Genomic DNA, 21,102 nt, shown 5'->3' with positions numbered 1-21,102 from the left:
GTGACCCTTGCCATAGAGGATGCTACAACAGTGATAGGAGGCCAGGTAAGAAAGAGGAGGCCCTGGGAAGGGGTCTTCACTGGGCAGGGGCTTATTTCTCTCTGGGACTGGGGCTGGCAGGGAGCTCTGTAGGTTGCAGGAAGGTTGTCTCTGCAGTTATTTGGAAGGAAACAAACACTGTTCCTAGTATACGTCTGAAGTGTGCAAATTTACGAGATGGCTCTATTCCCACTTTCCTAATCTCTTGGGACCCTGTAGTCGGCTCAGTTTGGTTTTGGTCTTGTTTGTTTTGTTTTGTTTGCGGAGGAGGGCACTAAGATGCAATCAGGACATAGCTGAACTCTCCCCCCGTCCTGGGGTGACAGCAAGAAGGTGAGGGTTTAGGTGAGTTGAGTTTTCTCCTCCCTGCCTGGTCTGGGAAAGTACAAAGCCCTGTAAGAGGCCCCACTCCATATCTTGAGCCATGCTCCAGCAAGGATACCTAGAGAGGAGAGACGAAAATCGGGCCACTTGGTGGGGTTTGTGAGGAAGGGCTGGTTGGGAAAGGGAGCCCCAAACTATTATCCTCTGAGTCTGCACCATAATCTGTTGCCCACCCTCATGCTTTCAGGAGAGGTGGTAGTTTGTTTTCCCCCTTTGCCAATTTTTTTTGGTCTCTGGATCAGGCGACTCAGGTTCTCTTTTCAATCCTGTCCTGCATGTGTCTTTTCTCCAACTACAGACATGTTACAAATCCAGCCCACCCATAACCAGGTCCCACAGAGGATCTTGAACCTCAACTCATGCACCTTGGCCTTCAGGATCAGCTCTTTGTGGCCAGCTCTTTGTGGCCAGCAGGTTGGGGAGTATTGTTTATACTAGAAAACAATGTGCCCCAAATACCTGTCTTTTGGAAATAGGTATGAATGAAGACCCCCAAGGCAGGAGGAAAGCATGCTTATTCTGTAAGGTGTGGATTATCTAGGCTCTTTATTTCTGTCTGCCCACTTTTCCAGGCCTCAAGTTTTAGAATCACGGCCAGATGCAGTTTGAGTTGAAAGACAATGTTGTTACTCTTTTTATATAAGATGAAATCAAGGATGACCTGCTGGGGCCCTCGAAAGCAGGTGAAACAAGGTCTCCTGGTGGAGCCAGCTTGTTTCCCCACAACATCAATGCCCCCCAGAACTCCAGGAATCCCTGTGTTTTAGTGGGGAAAATTATCCTTACCCAAGCACCTCATTCTGCTGGCCGGCTTCCTTTCTTAACAGATTCCAGGGTAAGCCTCCCTCCGTTTTCCTCTGGGAAGCTTCTGGATCAGCCAAGTCCAGTAGGTTTCTCACATTATTCCTTAGAGCAAATAAGGGGTTGGAATGACCTTCCTTTAAAGCTACTCAATGGGAGTGGGAGAATGAGGTCATTAGCTAGAAAGTGAACCTGGGGATCCTTCGAGGGCTTTTGCCTGGAATAACCTCATCGGTAAGGGTGGAGGTCCCAGACTAGCAGTCAGCCAACCTTTACTTCAGTACTGCCACATTCCTGTAGAACTCAGCCATTCTCCAGAGAATTGAGGGTATAGACCAGGATGGGGAAAAAAACTCACATTGTTATTCACAGGATCCTCAATTTAACTGAAATTTAGCATCCCCTTTAATTATTACTACAGGCTACAAACCACAGTGCAGCAATAGCAGTGTCTGTGCCTGTCACCAGTAGAAATCACATATATTTTCATATCACCTTACAGTTGTTGATATTTCCAGATCTCATGTAAACTCACTACTTCCAAACTCTGGCAATGTTAAGACCTGCTGCTATCTTGCTATTTAATGTATTAATAAACAAGCACAAATATTATTAATCATTTTTATAAAATATTTTTGTAACTATATTGCAATATAATCGGTATGTTTGTAATCTTCTGTTTTATTTTATGCATTTATAGACATTATTCTGAGAATGGGTTGCTAGGCTTCACTAGATTGTCAAAAGGGTCCTTGGCATCAAAATGATTAAGAACTTCTGATCTATACTGAAGACGAATCATTTGGGCAAGATTTAAAATGTTTTCCAGAAAATGGCCTTGCACTGCAAGCACTGGCTATCTTACCTTCATTAACACTGATCTCAGGAGCCACATCTGAGGAGGGGGCAAGGAGTGGAAAGACACAAAGACCAGGCTTCATTAAGAGCTCTTCAGGGCCTATGGGATGCTGATGGTGATCGTTTTTCCCATGGTCTCCGAGGCCCTGTGAGATTGATTACGACCACGGTGGGAAGCCTGACTCCTGGGGCTTTGGCTGGGTCTGGAGGGTAAGGAGAGCCAGGGAGGACCTGGGAACCAGGGGCCAATGTGGGACAAGAACACTGAAACCTGGCCAGGGAGGGGCTGGTAATCTTCCAGGGGTTAGCAAGATGGTGAAAAGGGAGGGAGGGAGTGCCCAGGGATGAGGTAGAGAGACTGGGCCTGCCAAGGAGGAGCAGAGAACTGAGCTTGGGCTCCAGGGACCAAGGGTTCTGTCTGAGTCCTTGGCCGGAGGCTGGGGATTCTGCTTGAGGATGCAGAGATGACAATGAGGGAGGAAGACGTGTGAGAAATACCCACAGTGTGGTTGGTGCCTGGTTGGCCCCGGGAACAAGAACATGAGATCTGGGAAGCTATACAAATGGGGAAGCCAGGGCTCTGAGAGGTGAGGAGCCTGCTGCACCCAGGACCCCAGTCCCAGGTGACATGAGACACCTCACACTAGGGTCCAGGAAGTCAGGTGTCCAAGTCAGCTAGCCGTGTGGTGACTGAACACATCTGATGTTTGGGACAGTTCGAATTTCAGATGGTTTATATCTCGAGAGACCACATGTTGGGATTTCCGGTCTGGAAGATAGGATTTCTCGGCTCTCTTTGCTTGTGGCCTCCCCAGATTTATGGTATCAGGGAAAGTCCTTGCTTGGAGCTGCATTCTGAGGATGGTGGGTGGTGACCTGTGTGGAAGGTTGGAGTGGAGGATGGGGTGAGATGTTCCGCTGACCTGGGGAGAGGGGCTGCCTTTGTTTCCTCGGTCTGCCTCATGTGGTTTCTGTGGTGAGTATTTGTTCTCCAGACAAGGGGGTTTTGTGTTGCGCTGGGAGGGAGAGAAGAAAGGAGTGGAAGCTGGGGGATATTGGAGCATGGAGCAGAGGAACTGTGTTCGGACCACCGAGATGCCACCTTGGAGGATAAAAACCAGCCTTCACTCCTCTAGGGCAGGCCTGAGAGTTCTGTGTTCCAGACCTCTCAGAAGTGGGCCTACAGAGGTGGGCTGGTTGGGGGCACTGAGGGGCAGGGCGTCTCCTCCTCCAGGTGATGGACAGGAAGGGGCATGACCCCTAGAAGGTCATCAGCCCTTGACCGAGTTCTCTTCCTTCTGTTTTGAAAAGGGGGCTGAAGTCCTGGACTCCTTGGCCATGTCCTCTTGGGAAAGACGGCTCCATCGGGCCAAATGTGCACCATCTTGTAAGTGGCCCCCTCCCTGCAGCCCATGGGAAGGTCCTGGCCCGCAGGGAAACCTGTGAGGGCAGGGCAGGCTTTCTTCAGGGCCTCTTGTGACCTTTTTTCCCCAGAAAGGGGTGTCTTTCCACCTTTTCCAGCCCCGGTCTCCAACTCCATTTTGCTTTCTCCTTCCTGGCTGAGGAGAGCAGTGTCCTGTTCTTATGACCATGTCTTCCTCTGCAGTGTCCTGTTCTTACGACCATGGCCCTGTGGCTTTTCTCTCTCATACTATCTGATGCTAGTGAGATTGTGTTTCCTTGTTTAGTGGTTATTTCCCCCTCCCACTTCACCCTGTTTCTGCGGCCTCTCCCCTCACCCTGCCCTGTGTCTGTGGCCTCTACCTTTACCCTGTCCTGTGTCTGTGGCCCTTTGTCTTGCATCATGGCTCCTTCCTTCACCACACTCTGCTCTACTTTGTTTTCTTTTCCTCTGTGGCCTTTCTGTCTACTGTATTCCAAATGTGAGACATCTCCCCCTTCCCTGGTTCATGCTTAAGCCTCTTCCCCTAAGCATAAGGAAAGGGAGGAAAATGGTACTTGAAGATCTCTGGGCACTCCACAGGCTCCATACTCTCAGTCTGCCTGCCTTGTCTGGTAGCCAGGAACTTTTAGCACAGGGAGCTGAAGGCCCAGATGGAGCCAGTCTGGGGGCCACCTGATGCATGCTGAGGACAGGTACTCTGAGACCCCACACCCCCTGTCTGTCAGGGAGGAAGACAGCCAGCCAGGTTTGAGGCATCCTACTTGTGTCCCCATTAGAGCTAGCTACTGAGGCATGTTGGGGCTACCTATGGTGGGATCTGAGTTCTGTGCAGCTCTGGGAGTGCTGGGTCTGGTGCCCTGGCACGAGGGAGGTGCTGTATCACTGGGTTTTGCCAATCTCGGCTCAATGGGGAGGTGCCTTCTGTGTCTCCCATGCAGACTTGTTCTCCTGCTTCAACGGGGGCGAGTGTGTGTACCCAGCCTTCTGTGACTGCAGACGCTTCAATGCCACTGGGCCACGCTGCCAGATGGGTGGGTCTGGGCTCCATCCCACCCCTGGGATTGGCCCTGGGTACAGGGAGAGCTTGAGGGCCTGAGGCCTGGGGGTCCTGGGCTGGGGTGTGTGTGGGGGTTCTCTGCCAGCTCTGGAACCCACCGGCCTCTAGCTTGGTGCCCACTGCAACTGTACGGACAGGTTCTCTCTTCTCTGGTACAGTGTACAATGCCGGCCCTGAGCGGGACAGCATCTGCCGGGCATGGGGACAGCACCATGTGGAGACATTTGATGGCCTGTACTACTACTTCTCTGGGAAGGGCAGCTATACCCTGGCAGGGCGCCATGAACCCGAGGGGCAGACTTTCTCAGTCCAGGTGAGGCCTTCCCTACCCTGCCCATCTAGAAGTTTCCACTAGGCTCCGGAGGTTGTACTGGCCTGGCCTCTCCGTGGGAGAGTTAGAGAGTCTACACCTGGAAGGAGCTGCAGGCCCCACAGTCCTCTCTCACCCACCCACTCCTGGATGCCCCTGGCCAGTGACTGATTCAGTCACTCACTCATTAGGTATTAAGTGCGTACTTGTACTCTTCCTGGCACAAGGCTTGGTGGTGGCCTTGTGGATGACAACACAGATGTGGTCTCTGTCCACACGGAACTTACAGTAGACATCAGATCAAATGAATCATTTCAAGTACAACTGAGTGCTTCAGAGGAGAAACGCCAAATGTTAGAAGAGCACGTGATGGAAACCTACCTTCCTCGTTAGGAAGGATGATGATCAGGGAAGACTTCCTGGAGGAAGTGACATTTAAGTGAAGAACTGATGAATGAATTGGAGTTAGCCAAGTGAAGGGTCCCAGGGGTAAAAGATGGATGTGAGAACGTTCTAGGTAAAGGGAACTTGGGTGCTAAAGATCTGAGATAAGAAAGAGCACTGTGCCTCAGAGGGAATGGCAGGTCCTGGATGACTCAGTTCATAGTTACCGCCTCTAAGAAGCCCTTCTGGATGCGCTGACCTAAGCTGGCTCAGGGGCTCTTCTGAGAGCCTGTATAATCCCTGTGTAATCAAAGTTCTGCATTCATTGTTACATTGTCAGTGCATTTTTCTCACAAAGGTCTGTTTCCAGGTTGGTCTTCTCTACCAGATATAAGCTTTCCAGGCAGGGACCATGTCTTCTCATTCGGTGTTCCTTGTACCCAGATTAGTGCTCAGTCAGAGTTTGTCTAGTATATGAACACATGTCTGAGACTCACTGTCAGGCAGGCCTGATTTACATGCTTGCTCCTTGTGTTGAGTGGGGCATCAGCTTCAGGCACTGGTCAGTACCTCCATCTGGAGAAAAGTCTACTTGGGGAGCCAGCTCTTCTGAGGGGCACCTTGGTCAGTACTGAGTTAGGGCCAGCGGGCTGGGAGTTTGGGGAAATCCTAGTGCTCAGTGTCACCCCTCTGCTAGCTGGGTGTGTCCTTCTCTCTCAGGCATAGACCTGCCCAGGGCCTGCCCCAAGGACCATGCCCTGGATGGGCTGAGCAATTCTGCCCTCTCTGCTTTGGTATCACACATCAGGATCTTTCATGACTGTCATTTCATGATGGGTATGTGTCAATTACTTAGACTAACGGGATGCCACACATTTGCGGATTATGAAATCAACTTAATAAGTCCCAACTGGAAGAAAGGAAGGAAGGAAGGAAGGAAAGAAGGAAGAGAGAGAGAAAGAAAGAAAGAAAGAAAGAAAGAAAGAAAGAAAGAAAGAGAAAGGAAAGAAAATATTATAAGGATGCATTGCACATGAACAGGAGTAAACACTATTTTGTAAAACTTTTGTTTTATTTATATATGTATACATTTCTATTTCCTACCGTGGGTCATGGTCCAAAAGTTTGAAAAATTTAATTAGACTGTGAGGTGGTTTTTACAGGCCCCACTTCTAGATGAAATGACTCCAGCCTGCTTAAACACATTTAACAGTAATCTAGTGGAAGGTTTACTCCTGGGAAGAGTTTCCACACCGGGAAGAAACATTTTCAGACTTTTCCCTAAGCCCTAGGGACCTCAGTTCTTCTCCCTCTCTTGGGTCCTATGGCTTTGGGGGGTGGGTCCTGTCTGAGGAGGGGACAGAGGAGATGCATATGTGACAGGCAGCACAGGGGTGACATGTGCCTATGTGTGCCGAGAAGGACAAGACTGTGCCTGCCAGGGTCTTGTTTATATCCTGCCAGGAGTGTGTTTATAGTGTATGTATTGAGAGTACCCTGTGAATATGTGAGGGGTGTGTGTGTGTGTGTGTGTGTGTGTGTGTGTGTGTATGAGACTGTGTGAGCATATACTTTACTTTGGCTTTCAATCTGATGGGATAACCTGGATTGCAAAAAACAAAAAATCCAGAAATAGGGAGCCAGCACAGTGTGCTGGAAAGAACCCTGAAATTTCACCTTCCGTCCTGAGTTGGAATTCTGGCTGTGTGTGTGTGACCTTCATCACTTCACCTCTCTGAGTATCAGTTGCTCCCTCTGGGAGATGCAGATAATCATAGCTCTGACCTCCTGGTCAAGTGGCGTTGTGGGGACTGGAGACATCACAGAGGAATGGTGTTTGGCACACTGGGGGCAGGGTATCGGCGTTAGCAGAAGCTCCACAGGGTGCCACTGTGCTCAGAACTGAAGCTCGGGGCCAGGTCTGTAGCGGGAGCCCTGCACACTGGCCTCTGAACCCCCCAATCAGGTGCACAACGACCCGCAGTGCGGCTCCTCCCCCTACACCTGCTCCAGGTCTGTCAGCCTCTTCTTTGCGAGTGAGCAGGAGATCCGTCTGGCCAAGGAGGTCACCCATGGAGGCGTGAGGTAACTATAACACCTTCTGCCCTGAGCTCTCCTGCTCCCTGACACTAGTGGTGGGGGATGGTGAGTACCTTTCTTCTCCAGCCTAAAGAAAATTGTTTTCTAGGGGCAAACAGCAGTTTCCACCATCAGAGCAGGAACATACTGGCAGGCCAGCTGGGTTTCTAGTCAGCTGGGTTTGTGGAAAGATGAGTCCCTCAAGATTTTCGGAGACTCAAGGCCCTGTGGGTTTCCCAGACAGTGGGTACTCAAATCAGAATTTTCCAGATAAAGTTGAGGGTATAACACTACAAGCATGCTCAATTCTTTTCTTTCACATTTTTAAGGGAATCTTTGTGAATGGATCATATGTAGTTCAAGCCTCCTTGAATAGATATTAAGCACACTGTCACCCTTCTTTGATGACATAGGGTCATTTCAATGTTATTTATCTTGCTGGGACATCAGGGATGCCTGGGACCAGAGGAATAAGGACTCTTTGCCCCCACACCAGATGGTCCAGACCATGGTTCTTTCTGAAATCTGTCTTGTCTCTTGTCTTCACTGTCCTTTCCTTCCCTTGCTATCTGCTGTCACTTCATGTTGCTGCTGGGTTGGGGGAAGGGGTCTTCCTGCAATGACCCTTCTCCCATTGTCATTTCCTGCTTCAAATCTGGAAACTGGGTAACCAAGGTTTCTGGCGCTGAATGTAATCCTGAAAGCCCAGGTGTTTCTCCTGTGAAAAGATTGGTATATGGATCTTTGGGTACCAGTTTTGGCTGGTTAGACCCTTCTTTAATTTTATTTTCCTGATTTTCTGGTGGATTGAAAGTTGCCAAATTCCAGACTGGCTGGGAGACCCTGTCCCAGTAAAACTGGGAATGTGGTTGGGACTGCAATGGCTCTCCATCTTTTCTTCCACTCCTAGTTTTCCATATCCCTCAGCTTCTTTCTCTTCTTATGCCTTTCTTGCTCCCCACCAAAAAAAAAAAAAAAAAAAAAAAGCCCCAAACAAACACACAAAACAAGTAAATGTCCGCTTATACCATTTCTCCCCGTCCAGGAGAAAGGATCTAGCAACTTCAGACACTCTAAGATTTATCCCTGCCAGGGAAATTGCAAATTTAAAAAGCAAGTTTTAAACACCGAAGACAAAAGAATCTCTCCCTAATGGTGGGCCTCAGATGCCCAGGAAGTCAGGGGGGAAAGTGGGGGCCTCAGATTCACATGGTACCAGTTGCGTGTGGACGAGGCAGGCGCTGGGTACATGATGGTTCCTGCAGGTGGGGCTGGCGGGTCCTTTGGTGACGGGACTGGGTGAGTGGGGGTGATGTGAACACCCAGAAGCTCTGGGCTGTGTCCTGCAGAGTCCAACTGCCACATGTGATGGGGAGCGTGAGTCTGCAGAGGCTTGCTGGCTACGTCCTTGTGCGGCATCAGTCAGCCTTCACGCTGGCCTGGGATGGTGCCTCAGCCGTCTACATCAAGATGAGCCCAGAGTTCCTGAGCTGGACTCATGGGCTGTGTGGGAACAACAACGCCGACCCTCAGGATGACCTGGTGACCAGCTATGGTGAGGTGCAGGGCAAGTGGCCTTCGAGGGGTTTGGATGGAAGTAGGAAGGAGGTTGGGTGGAGGTCAGGCTGGAAAAGGTGGGAGAGGTCTTGGGGCAGTACCCATGGTACTAAAGACCCAGTGGGGGGTCAGGGCCCCTTCCTACCAAGTGTGTGGTCACTCAACCTCCGTTTCCTTGTGGGTAAAAGAGTCATAAAGACCACTCCTACTAGAGTTGTGTAAGGATCTAAAGGGCACTTTGCTAGGTAGGGTATTAAGCACACACTGTGAGTGTAGGGTGGGGGCAGGAGCAGAAGGCCAGAGAGAGCCTGGAAAAGAAAGGGCCCCGTGGGAGCTGAAGATACCTATAGAGGAGTGGTAAGAAGTAAAAGTGAAGCATGCAGGGCCAAATCATGGTGACTCTGGCCTTCCCAAGAAGGGAAGTGACACCTTTGAGCACCCACAACATACTGAACACTTAACACGCATCATCTCATACAGTCCTGGCAATAATACCATGGTGGGGGATTATTTGCCCATTTCACATAGGGCAAAACTGAGGCTTGGAGAGAGCTTGTCCAGGCTCACATACTAGTTGCCTCCCCTGAGTTTGGAGAGTAGGGAGCTACTAAAGGTTCTTGAGTATTCTTGACTATCACCACCAGCTTTCTCAGGAGAGTGGCTCTGTTGGGAAATGCAAACTGGGATGGGAGCCAAGAGGCTGGGTTCTTCAACTCCTTGTCCGCTTTTGGTATCTCTTCGGCTCCACCTGCCCTCCCTAGAGCCCTGTGCGGCCCCTCCCCTCCTCCCCCGTCACACCCACCTGTGATCATGCTAGTTCTCCCTTCCAGGGAAGCTGACCGACGATGTGGCTGAGTTTGTGCACAGCTGGCAGGAACAAGCCCCCAACCAGCCTCCAAGGCCTACAACTGCCTCCCTGCCTCGCCCACCGTGTCTGCAGCAGAGCCCGGGAACCATGCAGGTCTGGACCCTGGGGAGAATACCTACTCCCCACCCTCCCCTTACCCCTCATCCTAGTGTCTGGCTTAGGTTTCTTGTCTCCCTCTTAGAAAGTCACTGGCTGCAGGAGCCCAGGGTTGTTTGTGCCTATGGCCCCATCCCTTTTCCCTCCATCATCCTCTTTCTCTCCCTTGGTCTCAAATTGGGGTTCTGTGTAGGGGTGGGTGAAGTCAGAGGGCTGTGAGTGGCCTTGCCAGCTCCCAGCTCTGGCCCCTGGCTCTTTCCCCAGGGTGTGTACGACCGGTGCGAGGCGCTGCTGCGGCCCCCCTTTGATGCCTGCCATGCCTACGTCAGCCCTCTTCCCTTCACAGCCAGCTGTACCAGTGACCTCTGCCAGTGAGTAGGCAACCAGGACTGGAGCTGGTATTGGGCTGTGGGGAGACCTGTCCCAGTACTGAGGGGCGGGGGGGGGGGGGGGCGGGTGGTCTCAGCATGTGGGCCACTGAGCCTGATAATCCCAGGCCTCGACAGATGCACTTCCAAAACCTCAGAAATTCTTATCTGCATAGGTGGGGCAGAAGAGTTTCCCTATTCTCTGAAGCCCAGAAATGGGGACTGACACCTTCAGGGTCAAACAAGTCAATGCCAATATTGGGACTAGAACCCGGGTGTCCTGCCTCCATCTGTATACCTAGATACCTTCCCAGTCTCCCTTTCCTAGCTGTGGGACAAGGAGGGGTGCGTGCCCTGAGCCCTGGCAGTCTTTACAGGGTTCTGGAGGGCTGGTGAGAGATTGGGCTCCGGTGTGACCCTCGGTTTCCCTGCACAGAGCAGTGGGCGATGAAGCCACCTGGTGCCGGGCGCTGGCAGAGTATGCCCGAGCGTGTGCCCAGGCGGGGCGGCCCCTGCAGGATTGGAGGACCCAGCTCCGGCAATGTGGTAGGTGTATCCTGGTGGTGGGGGCAGGGAGAGGTTCAGACAATCTCTGCCCTGAGGCTGTGGGTGGCCTCATCAGGCCTCAGCTCAACGTCCTGTCCTGCTTAGAACCACAGTTGTCAGAGCTGGAAGCCGTGAGGCCCCATGTGGCAGATGAGAAAACAGGCTCAGAGTGGAGGGACTGACCCAGGGCCACAGAGTGAGATGAGGGTGGTTCTCAGAGCCTCCCAGGCTCTTGACAACTTTCTGGTTACCCAGGGGGACTAGGGGAACAGGAAAATCACAGTCCTCCCTCCCTCTCCCCCAAGGCCTGGAGTAGGGGGTGGGTGTGTCCTGGCAGAGCCGATGGGACTGGATGGACTGCTCCCTTCCTCCCAAGCCGTGCACTGCAAGGAGAAGGCCTTTACCTACAACGAATGCATCGCCTGCTGCCCTGCCTCCTGCCAGTCCCAGGCATCCTGTGTGGACAGCGAGATCGCCTGTGTGGACGGCTGTTACTGCCCCGATGGTATGCCAAGGGTGGAGCGGGTGCCTGGCAGCATCTTCCTGGGCTGGCACGCACGAGCCCAAAGCAGGGGCTCAGAGGATGCCTGTTTGTGGGATGAGTGAAGCAAGGAGCACACAACTAATAAGTGAATAAACGAATGACTGGCTTAAGGGGGCTGAGGATGGGGGTGGAACTGTGGCTCTTGAGAAGTTCATCAGGGTATTTAATTTCATCGGGACTGTGTATAGATGAGAACAAGCCATTCATTCATTCATTTGTTCATTTATCACCTATGTATTTGTTTAAACATTCGTTCACATGCTGTTTTGTATGGGATATAAATGCACTGGTTTTGAGGGGGTATACATTTGCCACACATCTGTAGCGTGTAGCCCATTCGGCTAGGCAGGGGTTGTTGGGATAAAAAAATGTAGAGATACAGTCATTGACTTTAGGGGTCAGAATCTGGTTGCAGTGATAAGCCACGTATACCTACGACTCCAGTCTAAGGCAAAATGTAATGAGGATCAGCTCAGGGGTTCAGACAAGAAGAGACAGGAATTCAGTTGGGGGAGAGATTGTCAGGGAGAGATTGTCAGGCTTCCTGGAGGAGATGGCATCTAAACTGGTTCTAGATGCAGTGACAGGCTTTTGGGAGGTGGAGAAGAGAAGCTAGTCACCATGCAGGTTGCTTGGGGAGGTGGTTCTTTGAAGAGGTCTGGAGGTGAGATTATTTGCCCAGAGGAGATTCAGATCTGGCCTGAGCCAAGGATTTATGCAGGAGAAAGCTTGAAAGTGGGTTCAGTGGTGAAAACTTGGATAAAGGGATCTTTGTCATAGGCCCTGGACAGCCATGAATGGTCTACGAACAGGAGTGGAGGTGAGTTAAGTGGGCCTTTCCTGTGACCCTAGGGCTGATCTTTGAGGATGGGGACTGCGTGGCACCAGCTGAATGTCCCTGTGAGTTCCATGGGACCCTGTACCCAACTGGCTCTGTGGTGAAAGAAGACTGCAATGCCTGGTCTGTGTCCACAGCCAGGGGTGGGGGTGGGGGTGGGCAGTGGTGACTTCCAGGGTTTTCCACCAGGGCTATCCATCTGGGGTCTGGGACCCCTGGCAATATGGGGGCACTCACTCAGCATCTCTGAGTCCCAGGCGATCTCATTTAATCCAACCCGTGGAGATGGGGGAATCTCTACCACCCATTTTAGAGACGGGAAGACCGAGGGCTGGGGACAGGAGCTCTGTGGACCCTGCTATCCTCCAGCATCTATCCCAGGCCTGGAGAGGTGAGACTTGCCTCCTTGATCTCTGTGTTTCAGCACATGCACTGCGGGCAAGTGGGTGTGCAGCACATCTGTCTGCCCAGGTATGCCTGACCCCACCTTGGACTCTACCCCCTTCCTCTGGTCTCTCAGCTTTTTGGGCAGGGAGGATCTGGGGGCCAGGCCTTCAGTTCCATTGGTTCAGCTTGCCCCACTTTGTTTCCTCAGAGCTGCTTTGCCTGCTTAAGGGATTGTTCTGCCTCCTGTCAGGGAGGGTTTTGGGGGGTCTATCTAAGGACCTTCCTGAGCGTGGGGGGCTTGGATGGAGACTGGTCTCCAAGCTCAGGGCCTGGTCTCCTGTCAGAGGGAGATGCCCAGGGCAGGACTGCATCTACCTTCAGGTGGGCTGCTGGGGACAGGCCTGCATCTCCCCAGTGGCCTGAGTGTCAAAAGGAAGGCCAGGGCTCCAAACACTGCCCTGATTCCTAAGGACAGAGTGCTGTCTCTTCCTCATGCTCAGAGCCTGCAGGGCAGAGGCAGTCCCCGTGGGGCAGCTCCCATGTGTCAACCACCTTTCTTTGCCCCTCAGCCGAGTGTTCAGTGACTGGCGACATCCATTTCACCACCTTTGACGGCCGCCGGTACACGTTCCCTGCCACGTGTCAGTACATCCTGGCCAAAAGCCGCTCCTCAGGCACCTTCACAGTGACATTGCAGAATGCCCCCTGTGGCCTGGTAAGGGCTGGGGACCTCAGGCCCAATCCAGCCAGCCACCCCTGCTCTCTGCCCCCTAGAGAGGCTGAAGGATTTAGGGCAGGGCCCCAGGTTTTCCACAACCCACTCACCCTGGTGTCTGTTCTTTCTGGGCAGAGCCAGGGGGCAAGAGACTAGGTTCTGTCTCTAGAACATCTGATAGCTGAGAGCCATTTCCCTTTCCTGGGCCTCAGTGTTTTAAAAAAATCTCTAAAATGGGTCTAATTCAACTAAATCTTCTCTGCTTCCTTGGATTATGCCTTCAACATCTCTGTATTCACTCATTTGTTCATTTATTAATTCAGCAAATACTGAACTAATTTTTGTGCCAGAAGCTATGTTGGGTCTCGGAGACTGGGATGAATTAGATCTGGCTCTGTCTTCCTGGGCCTCGCAGATTGGTGGGTCGCGCAGATAACTCACCGCCTAATCCACTATGTTATAGGAGCTGTAATAACATGGACATTACAGGGTAGGTCTCCATGTAGGAGCTTCTCCTGGTTCTTGTTTTACCTGGATGCCAGGTGGGAGAAGGGGTAGATCAGGAGAGACTTCCTAGAGGAGGTGATCCCTGAGCTGTGTCGGCCACTTGTGCACATAACTGAGAAAATGGCCAGCTTGCAGGTCTGGGGTAGTTATAAGTCTGTTTGTTTCTCAGGGACTGCATTTTCCCTGAGCTGACCCCACAAGCCCTGGTTGGGACTCCACTCAAGCTCCTTCCTGCACAATAGGACAAAGGGTTCACACCCATAGCCAGGGCAGCTGCCCCCAAAGCCCAGCTCCCTGCCTGCCTTTTCCACACCCAGTGACGTCAGGTGGGTGAGCAGACATCACCTACAGGTGTCCCTCCGTGGCCCTGGGGACCCAGGCTGAGCTGAGGATGAGGTAGAGGGCTGGGCTTTCTTCCTCTTGAAGCCTGAGTGATCCCCTCCCCTCTATCTGCCAGAGAATGGCCTGGATCTGCCCTTGGCTGCTCTCTGAATCGGAAGAATGAATATTTGTCCTCAAAAGCTGGGTCACTCCCATCACATCTTGAGAGTGGCAATAGAAAAAGCAAAGCAAACCGACATAGCCCAGTGGGACTCCTCCCCATTTACAAAGTTCTAGAGTCTTTGAGTACCTGAGGGCTATGGGACCTTGGGGATCCCTTACCAGCTCCTTCTCCACCATGTTCTGGATGGTGGTTGGCCAGTGTCAGCCTGAGGTAACTTGCTTCACTGCTGAACAGTGCCTCTTTTGTTTATTTAATGCTTATTTACTTTTGAGAGAGAGAGTGTGTGTGTGAATGGGCAAGGGGCAGAGAGAGAGGGAGACTCAGAATCCGAAGCAAGCTCCAGGCTCTGAGCTGTCAGCACAGAGCCCAATGTGGGGCTCAAACTCACGAACCATGAGATCATGACCTGAGTCGAAGTTGGACGTTTGACCCACTGAGCCACCAGGCACCCCCGAACAGTGCCTCTTGATAGCACATTCCTTTTACCACGAGCCAGGTCTCTTCCTTGTGACTTCATCCACACTGATGAACCAGTAGAGGGCCAGCCTTGTGCCAGCTCTGTGCTGGGCACAGTGAGGGTTACACAGATGAGTCAGCCCCTGGTCCTAGCCACCAGAAGCTCGCAGCCTGATCAGGGAGTCAATCACATCCTCAGGTCAGTTTCTTCTCTGTGAGATACAAGAGCAGTGCCATCAGAGGGGCTGTCTGTGGAGCAAGAAATATTCCTACAGGTCAGAAGAAAGCCTCATGGTAGAGGTGGCATTTGAGCTGAATGACCTAAAAATTGGGCCAAAAAAGATAAATAGAAATAAGATATGTATGTGTGAGGATGGGGAGGAAGGGCAATCCAGGAGGATTCGATCATATGAGAAAAAGCAACAGGGTGGAATGTTCTAAAATACATTAAGGCAGATGCAGAAGGACTATGGCAACTGGCTGACTGGCTGGTAAAGTGCCAGGTGTGTGGGAGAGAAGCAGGAAGAGTCAAAGGTGAAGACATGACTTCAACCCCGGGTGAACAGAAGTGGGTAGGGTGAGAATGTTAACAGAGAGGATGATGATGAGAAAGTATTTGCACAGTACTTTGAACTTTGACTAATCAGTTTTGCATTTGACATCTAGTTTAAGGCTCAAAATACCCCCACGTAGTGGTCACTATGATTCTCCCCATTTGAAATCTGATAAGACAGGCCTAACAGAGGCTTGGGGCAGTCTTGACGACCCCCAGCCAGCAAGAGGGGGAGCTGAGCCAGACCCAAGGCTGGAAGTCCAGAAAGCCTGTCACAGCTTCCTTATACACCCACCCCCAAATCAGGGTAGTGTTTATAGCCTTTGAAGTATTTTTAAAGTAGACCTTATTTTTTTAGAGCAGCTTTAGATTTTACAGAAAAATGCAAAGGTAGTACACAGAGTTCCCATATATCTCACACCCAATTTCTCCTGTTATTAACCTCATACATTAGTATGGTACATTTGTTACAAATACTGAACCAATGTTCGTTATGTACATTATCATTAACTAAAGTCTGCACCTTACTCATATTTCTTATTTATTTTTAAACCTGTTATTTTTTTTCTGTTCCAACATACTACATTACATTTAGTCATTGTGTCTCCTGGGCTTTTCCTTGCTGTTACAGTTTACTAAGACCTTATTTATGGTGACCTTGAAAGTTTTGAGGAGTACTGGTCAGATATTTTGTAGAATGCCCCTCTGTTGGGATTTGTATGCTTTTCTCATGGTTAGAATGGTGTTAGGGATTTAGGGGAGGAAGATAAGAGGTAAATTGCTATTTTCATCACATCTTATCAAGGATACATGTACCAACATGGTTTATCACTATTGAGGTTGACCTTGGTCATTTGGCTGAGGCAGTGTTTGTCACATCCTCCTCTGTAATGCTACTCCTCTTTTCCCCCTTACCATATTGTTCTCTTTGAAAGAAGTCAGCCCACAGTTAAAGAGTAAGGAGTTATGCTCCCTCTCCTTGAAGGTAGAGAATCTACATACATTAGTTGGAATTTTTCTGCATAGGAAATTTGTCTTTTTTCCTTTGACATATTTTTTTTTGTCAATCATTTATTTATGTCAGCATGGACCCAGGATATTTATTTTATACTTTGGATAAGAACCAATACTTCCTTTTTTATTTTGTTACTCAAATTTTTCCAGCTTGAACCATTGGGTAGTCTTTCAGTTGGCTCTTGGGTCCCTTTGGTATACCCCCATCATTGTGTGTATGTGTGTGTGTGCGCGTGTGTGTGTGTGTGTGTGTGTGTGTGTGTGTGCTGCCTACTGCCTTACTTTATAGTCCTATAAGATACACCAGGCTCATCTTGCATATTTCCTGTTACATTCCTAGAATCAGCCATTCCTGAAAAAGTATTATCAGATGCTCTGGGCTCCTTTTGGAGAATCGTATTAGACACCAAGATCTGGGGTACTGGGTGTGCTCATTGCTACTGGGGTATCATTTCTTTTAGATCCTCTCAGCTGATAGAAAAAGGAAATAATATGTATAACCTATGAATATCCTTGTATAACCAATATATATACACGTAACTATAGATAATCTATCAGTAGCCCTCTATATCTATATGCTAAGAAGGAGCTCATATTGATGTTCCAACTCTAATCCATTGCCACATGGGTCATTCTAGTCTCCCCTTGCTTATCCCACCCCTTGCTTATAAACACCCACTCCAACAGTGAGAAATATGGTTTCCATTGTCCTCCATCTATTTATCTAATTGTTCAATTCCAGTTTACATGTATAGAAGTACCAGAATTATTAATCTATACCTCCATGGGAAAGAACTTTATCAACTAGAGTACAGTGCTTATGCATAGTTTCTTTTGCTTTTAGTCTTACAAACTCCGCTTATTTCCAAGGCTTCTTAGGTCAACACCTTTCCCTGCACCCCCGTCAGTGAGGTAGTTTTGTATAGCTGTACAGTTAGATTCTTTTGTCACAGTCTGCATTCCATCCTGGGATCCTCTGACTTCCTCCATGATTTTTTTAATTGTTTACATTAGGGTTCACTCTTTATGCTGTAAAGTTCTCTGGGCTTTGACAAATGCAACCTCCAAAGTATTCCATGCACATTTCCTTTCCTAAAAATTTAATTTTTTAAATTTTAGAGTGTGTATGTGTGTGTATGTGTAGGGGAGAGAGGCAGACAGAAAGAGAGAGAGAGAGAGAGAGAGAGAAAGAGAACCTCAAGCAGGCTCCATACTCAGTGCAGAGCCTGGTGTGGGACTTGATCCCATGACCCTGGGATGATGACCAGAGCCAAAACCAAGAGTCAGATGCCCAACTGACAGAGCCACCCAGGCACCCCTCCATGAACACTTTTTTTCTCACTATCAAACCAGGCAGGACCAACCAAGTTTTGTTCTATCTCTATTTCACAAGGAGAGAACTGAGGTTTAGGTAACTTAAATGAGGTCTTTAAGGTCTCAGCTTTCAGTGACATCAAGACTTGAGCCTGAGACTTTGACTAAAGGGTGCAGACTTTCTTCCTGCACCAATGACATGTCCAGAGGGGACCAGAGGATGAGTGGGCTTGACAAAGAAGGTGATGTTTTAGACACAATGGTTTTGAGCTGTTTCAGGGATTTTATGTCTCCTTGGGAAGGAGCTTGGAAGAAAGGTTGTAGCTTGTTGCATAATGCCTTCCTGAAAAGTTTCAAGCTCTAGTTCTTTCCTCATTTCGCTGTTTGATTATATCACTTTCAGGTTATACTTTCTTTGGCTGTCTTTGGATTTAGGATAAAGTCCTAAAATATTACAAAGCTCTGCCTAAGCTGGCCTCTACCTACCTCTTGAAGAATTTACCTTAAACCACTTTTCTCAGTGGGCTCTGGCCCTCTGGTCTTCTTTGATGTACTTGGATGTACTTTTTTAATGTACTTTTATGTACTTCTTGTGTCAGGGAATTTTGTATAGCCTGTTCACTATCCCTGGTATCCCCCTTCCTGCCTTCTCTCTTTGCCCAGCTACCTTCTCTGTACCCTTCAGATCTCAGCTCAACTGTCACATTTTCCTGTGCCTCAGTCTTCTGATCTGCAAAGTGAGGTTGTTAGTGGTACTTACTATGTAAGACTGCTATGAGAATTAAGTGAGTAAATACATGTAAAAAAGATGAGAATAGTAACCTGAACATAGTAACTCTAAAGTTAGCTATTAGGGTCGCCTGGGTGGCTCAGTCAATTAAGCGTCCAACTTTGGCTCAGGTCATGATCTTGCAGTTCGTGAGTTTTAGCCCCCAGTTCAGGCTCTGTGCTGACAGCATGGGGCCTGGAGCCTGCTTTGGATTCTGTGTCTCCCTCTCTGTCTACCCATCCGCCACTCAAGGTCTGTCTGTCTCTCTCTGTCTCAAAAGTAAATAAACATTAAAAAATGTCTTTAAATAAAATAAAGTTAGCTGTTATTATAATAAATTATAGTATTACTAAGAGTTTTGTTATGATTTTTACATCATCATTATCTTTCCCTAAGGATGACCTTTCCTGCCTCTGCAGACTAAATCTTGTTCCTTCACTATATGCTTTCCTAGCACCCTACACCTCTTTGTAGCACTGATCTCAGCAGTAATTTAAAAACCAACTTTGTAATTACTTGTTTAGTGTCTGCGTCCCACACAAATATGTACTCTCCATGAGGCCCGGGACTATATCTGTCATGTTCATCACTGTATGGTTGTATGGATGTCTTCTTGTGGAAGGAGGTATGAATGGGCCCAATGTGTACCACCCATTTCAGAGATGAGAACCTGAGGCCCAGATATTATTAGCTCATTTCCTGCCTGCCTATGAGTAGAGCTTGATACTCTGCAGGATGTGACACATGGAAAGAGCTATATAAACACCTGTAAAAGGATGAAATTAAAGTCCTGTATTGTAGTTGAGTGGGGAGGCCAGTGTTTCTGAGGCTAGACTCTGGGCCATCCAGGGGGTGTCTATCTCTGCTCTCTGTCATAGATAGCCTAAGACTTGACTATCTTTTTATTTGCATTATCCCAGCTCTGCCAACCTTCTCCAATCTTAGCCTCTGCCTTCCCATTCCCAGATGAGAGCATTTGGTTAGAGGACTCCTAATGTCCTTTGGGGGTTCCATCTCAGCCTGTCTCTGACCTCAAACTGCACTAGAATACCCAATCTTGGGGCCTCTTTTGGGACCAGCAGGACCGACAGACTAACTCTGCCCTATTTGCCTTCCTCTTTCTCCAGAACCAGGACGGAGTCTGTGTCCAGTCAGTGTCAGTGATTCTGCATCAGGACCCTCGGAGGCAGGTGACCCTGACCCAAGCGGGGGATGTCCTTCTGTTTGACCAGTACAAGGTCACCCCACCCTACACGGATGGTATGGCTTTCATGGACAAGAAGTAACTGGGAGCTGGCTGCCCAGGCCTCTTCTTCCAAGCACTGTCTCTGGCCAAAGGCACTGCCACATGGGCAAGAGCTCACATTTTAGTATTGGGTGAATCGGGCCAGAGGGCACCTTGGTCCCAGGAACATGGACTCTGGACTTGTAAGATGGTCTTTGTCCCCATCCCAACATGACACTAGGCATCTCAGCAGTATGATGCCTTCCCCTAACATAAGGATATGAATGAGGCTGTTCTCTATCCCTGTTTTATTTTTTAATTACTTATTATCCTATCTGACTCCACGAGGGATCAGTGGTAGCTCATAGGAAGCACATCTAACAAAAATGCAAAAACTATTAAGAAATAAAATAGCACCAGAGAAAATGAATAAGAAAAAAAGTAGGGGTTCAAGATTGAGTAGGGATGCAGGGGGAGAGGTGTAAAGAGGCCAAAGAAATGCATGCCACAAGAGGTGAAAACTTCACTACAATTGGATCTAAAATCATATTGTGAGCTTCCTGGTGGCCATTGTGAAAAAAATGGGTAGTTAACAGAATTCTCCTTTGCTACAGAAGGAAATATATCAGTTTCCTCTGCAGGCAAGGCTTTAACTGGCACTTGGTGCTAAAAAAAAAAAAAAAAAAAAAAAAAAAAAAAAAAAAATTCTTAGGTTGCCGTGGTCAGTTGTCTTTGGGTTCTGTTTCATCACTGAACAAGATTTCCTCAAGGCTTCCCAAACTAACTCCTTAGCAGGGCTTCACTGGGTGTGAACACTGTGCTGGGTATCGAGGTCAGTGAGGACCATGCAGGTGGTGGCGGTGGGTGGGTGCATGTTGGCAGAACTTCCCACATCCCTTTTCTGGTTCTGTGCCCAGACGCCTTTGAGATCCGGAGGCTGTCTTCCATGTTCCTGCGGGTGAGGACCAACGTGGGCGTGCGGGTGCTCTACGACCGCCAAGGACTGCGGCTCTACCTGCAGGTGGACCAGCGATGGGTGGAAGACACCGTGGGCCTCTGTGGCACCTTCAACGGCAACACGCAGGACGACTTCCTGTACGTGCCCATGCCCGGAAGCAGAAGGAGAGGGTGGGGCCCCGGAAGGCCGGGTATCCGGAGGCACTGCCTGAAAACATCTTTCGCAAACTCCCTGGGTCTCTCACTGTGCCACGCATGCACCATTGATCATTTATTCTTCGGCATTTAAATTTAAGCGTATTTCTTTCAGGCTGTGGCCCACAGTCTTCTCTGTGCAAAAGACTCACCTGGAGAGCTTGTTAAAATGCTGATTCCTGGGTTCTACTTCTGGAGTATCTGATTTGGGTTGGGACCCAAGAATTCTACTTTTAATAAGTAACCACTGCGATTCTAGTATAAGAGATCTGCAGACCATACCTTGAGATCTGTGGCCCATACCTTGAGAAATACTGTTTTATAATGAGGTCTTAAAATTGTTGGACCTCAGGCTGCGTTTGATTTGGTTC

At 49.3% G+C, this 21,102-nt stretch overlaps 1 protein-coding gene across 1 annotated transcript in view; it reads left to right on the top strand.

Moving 5' to 3' along the window:
* Positions 1 to 21,102, top strand: part of OTOG (otogelin) — a 90,872-nt gene that overhangs the window by 912 nt on the left and 68,858 nt on the right. The window contains exons 2-15 of the mRNA XM_078432621.2: positions 3,347 to 3,469; positions 4,426 to 4,518; positions 4,703 to 4,857; positions 7,205 to 7,323; positions 8,667 to 8,872; positions 9,705 to 9,835; positions 10,103 to 10,209; positions 10,643 to 10,752; positions 11,129 to 11,257; positions 12,149 to 12,257; positions 12,559 to 12,605; positions 13,091 to 13,236; positions 19,482 to 19,614; positions 20,497 to 20,674. Of these exons, the coding sequence (XP_078288747.2) occupies positions 3,347 to 3,469; positions 4,426 to 4,518; positions 4,703 to 4,857; positions 7,205 to 7,323; positions 8,667 to 8,872; positions 9,705 to 9,835; positions 10,103 to 10,209; positions 10,643 to 10,752; positions 11,129 to 11,257; positions 12,149 to 12,257; positions 12,559 to 12,605; positions 13,091 to 13,236; positions 19,482 to 19,614; positions 20,497 to 20,674 (1,786 nt within the window). The remainder of the gene's footprint in view (positions 1 to 3,346; positions 3,470 to 4,425; positions 4,519 to 4,702; positions 4,858 to 7,204; positions 7,324 to 8,666; positions 8,873 to 9,704; positions 9,836 to 10,102; positions 10,210 to 10,642; positions 10,753 to 11,128; positions 11,258 to 12,148; positions 12,258 to 12,558; positions 12,606 to 13,090; positions 13,237 to 19,481; positions 19,615 to 20,496; positions 20,675 to 21,102) is intronic.

The sequence above is a fragment of the Panthera onca genome, chromosome D1 (assembly GCF_046562875.1).
Source record: "Panthera onca isolate mPanOnc1 chromosome D1, mPanOnc1 haplotype 2, whole genome shotgun sequence".
Classification (NCBI taxonomy): domain Eukaryota; kingdom Metazoa; phylum Chordata; class Mammalia; order Carnivora; family Felidae; genus Panthera; species Panthera onca.
The sequence above is the reverse complement of the archived record's forward strand: the minus strand, read 5'-3'. Positions and strand labels throughout refer to the sequence as shown.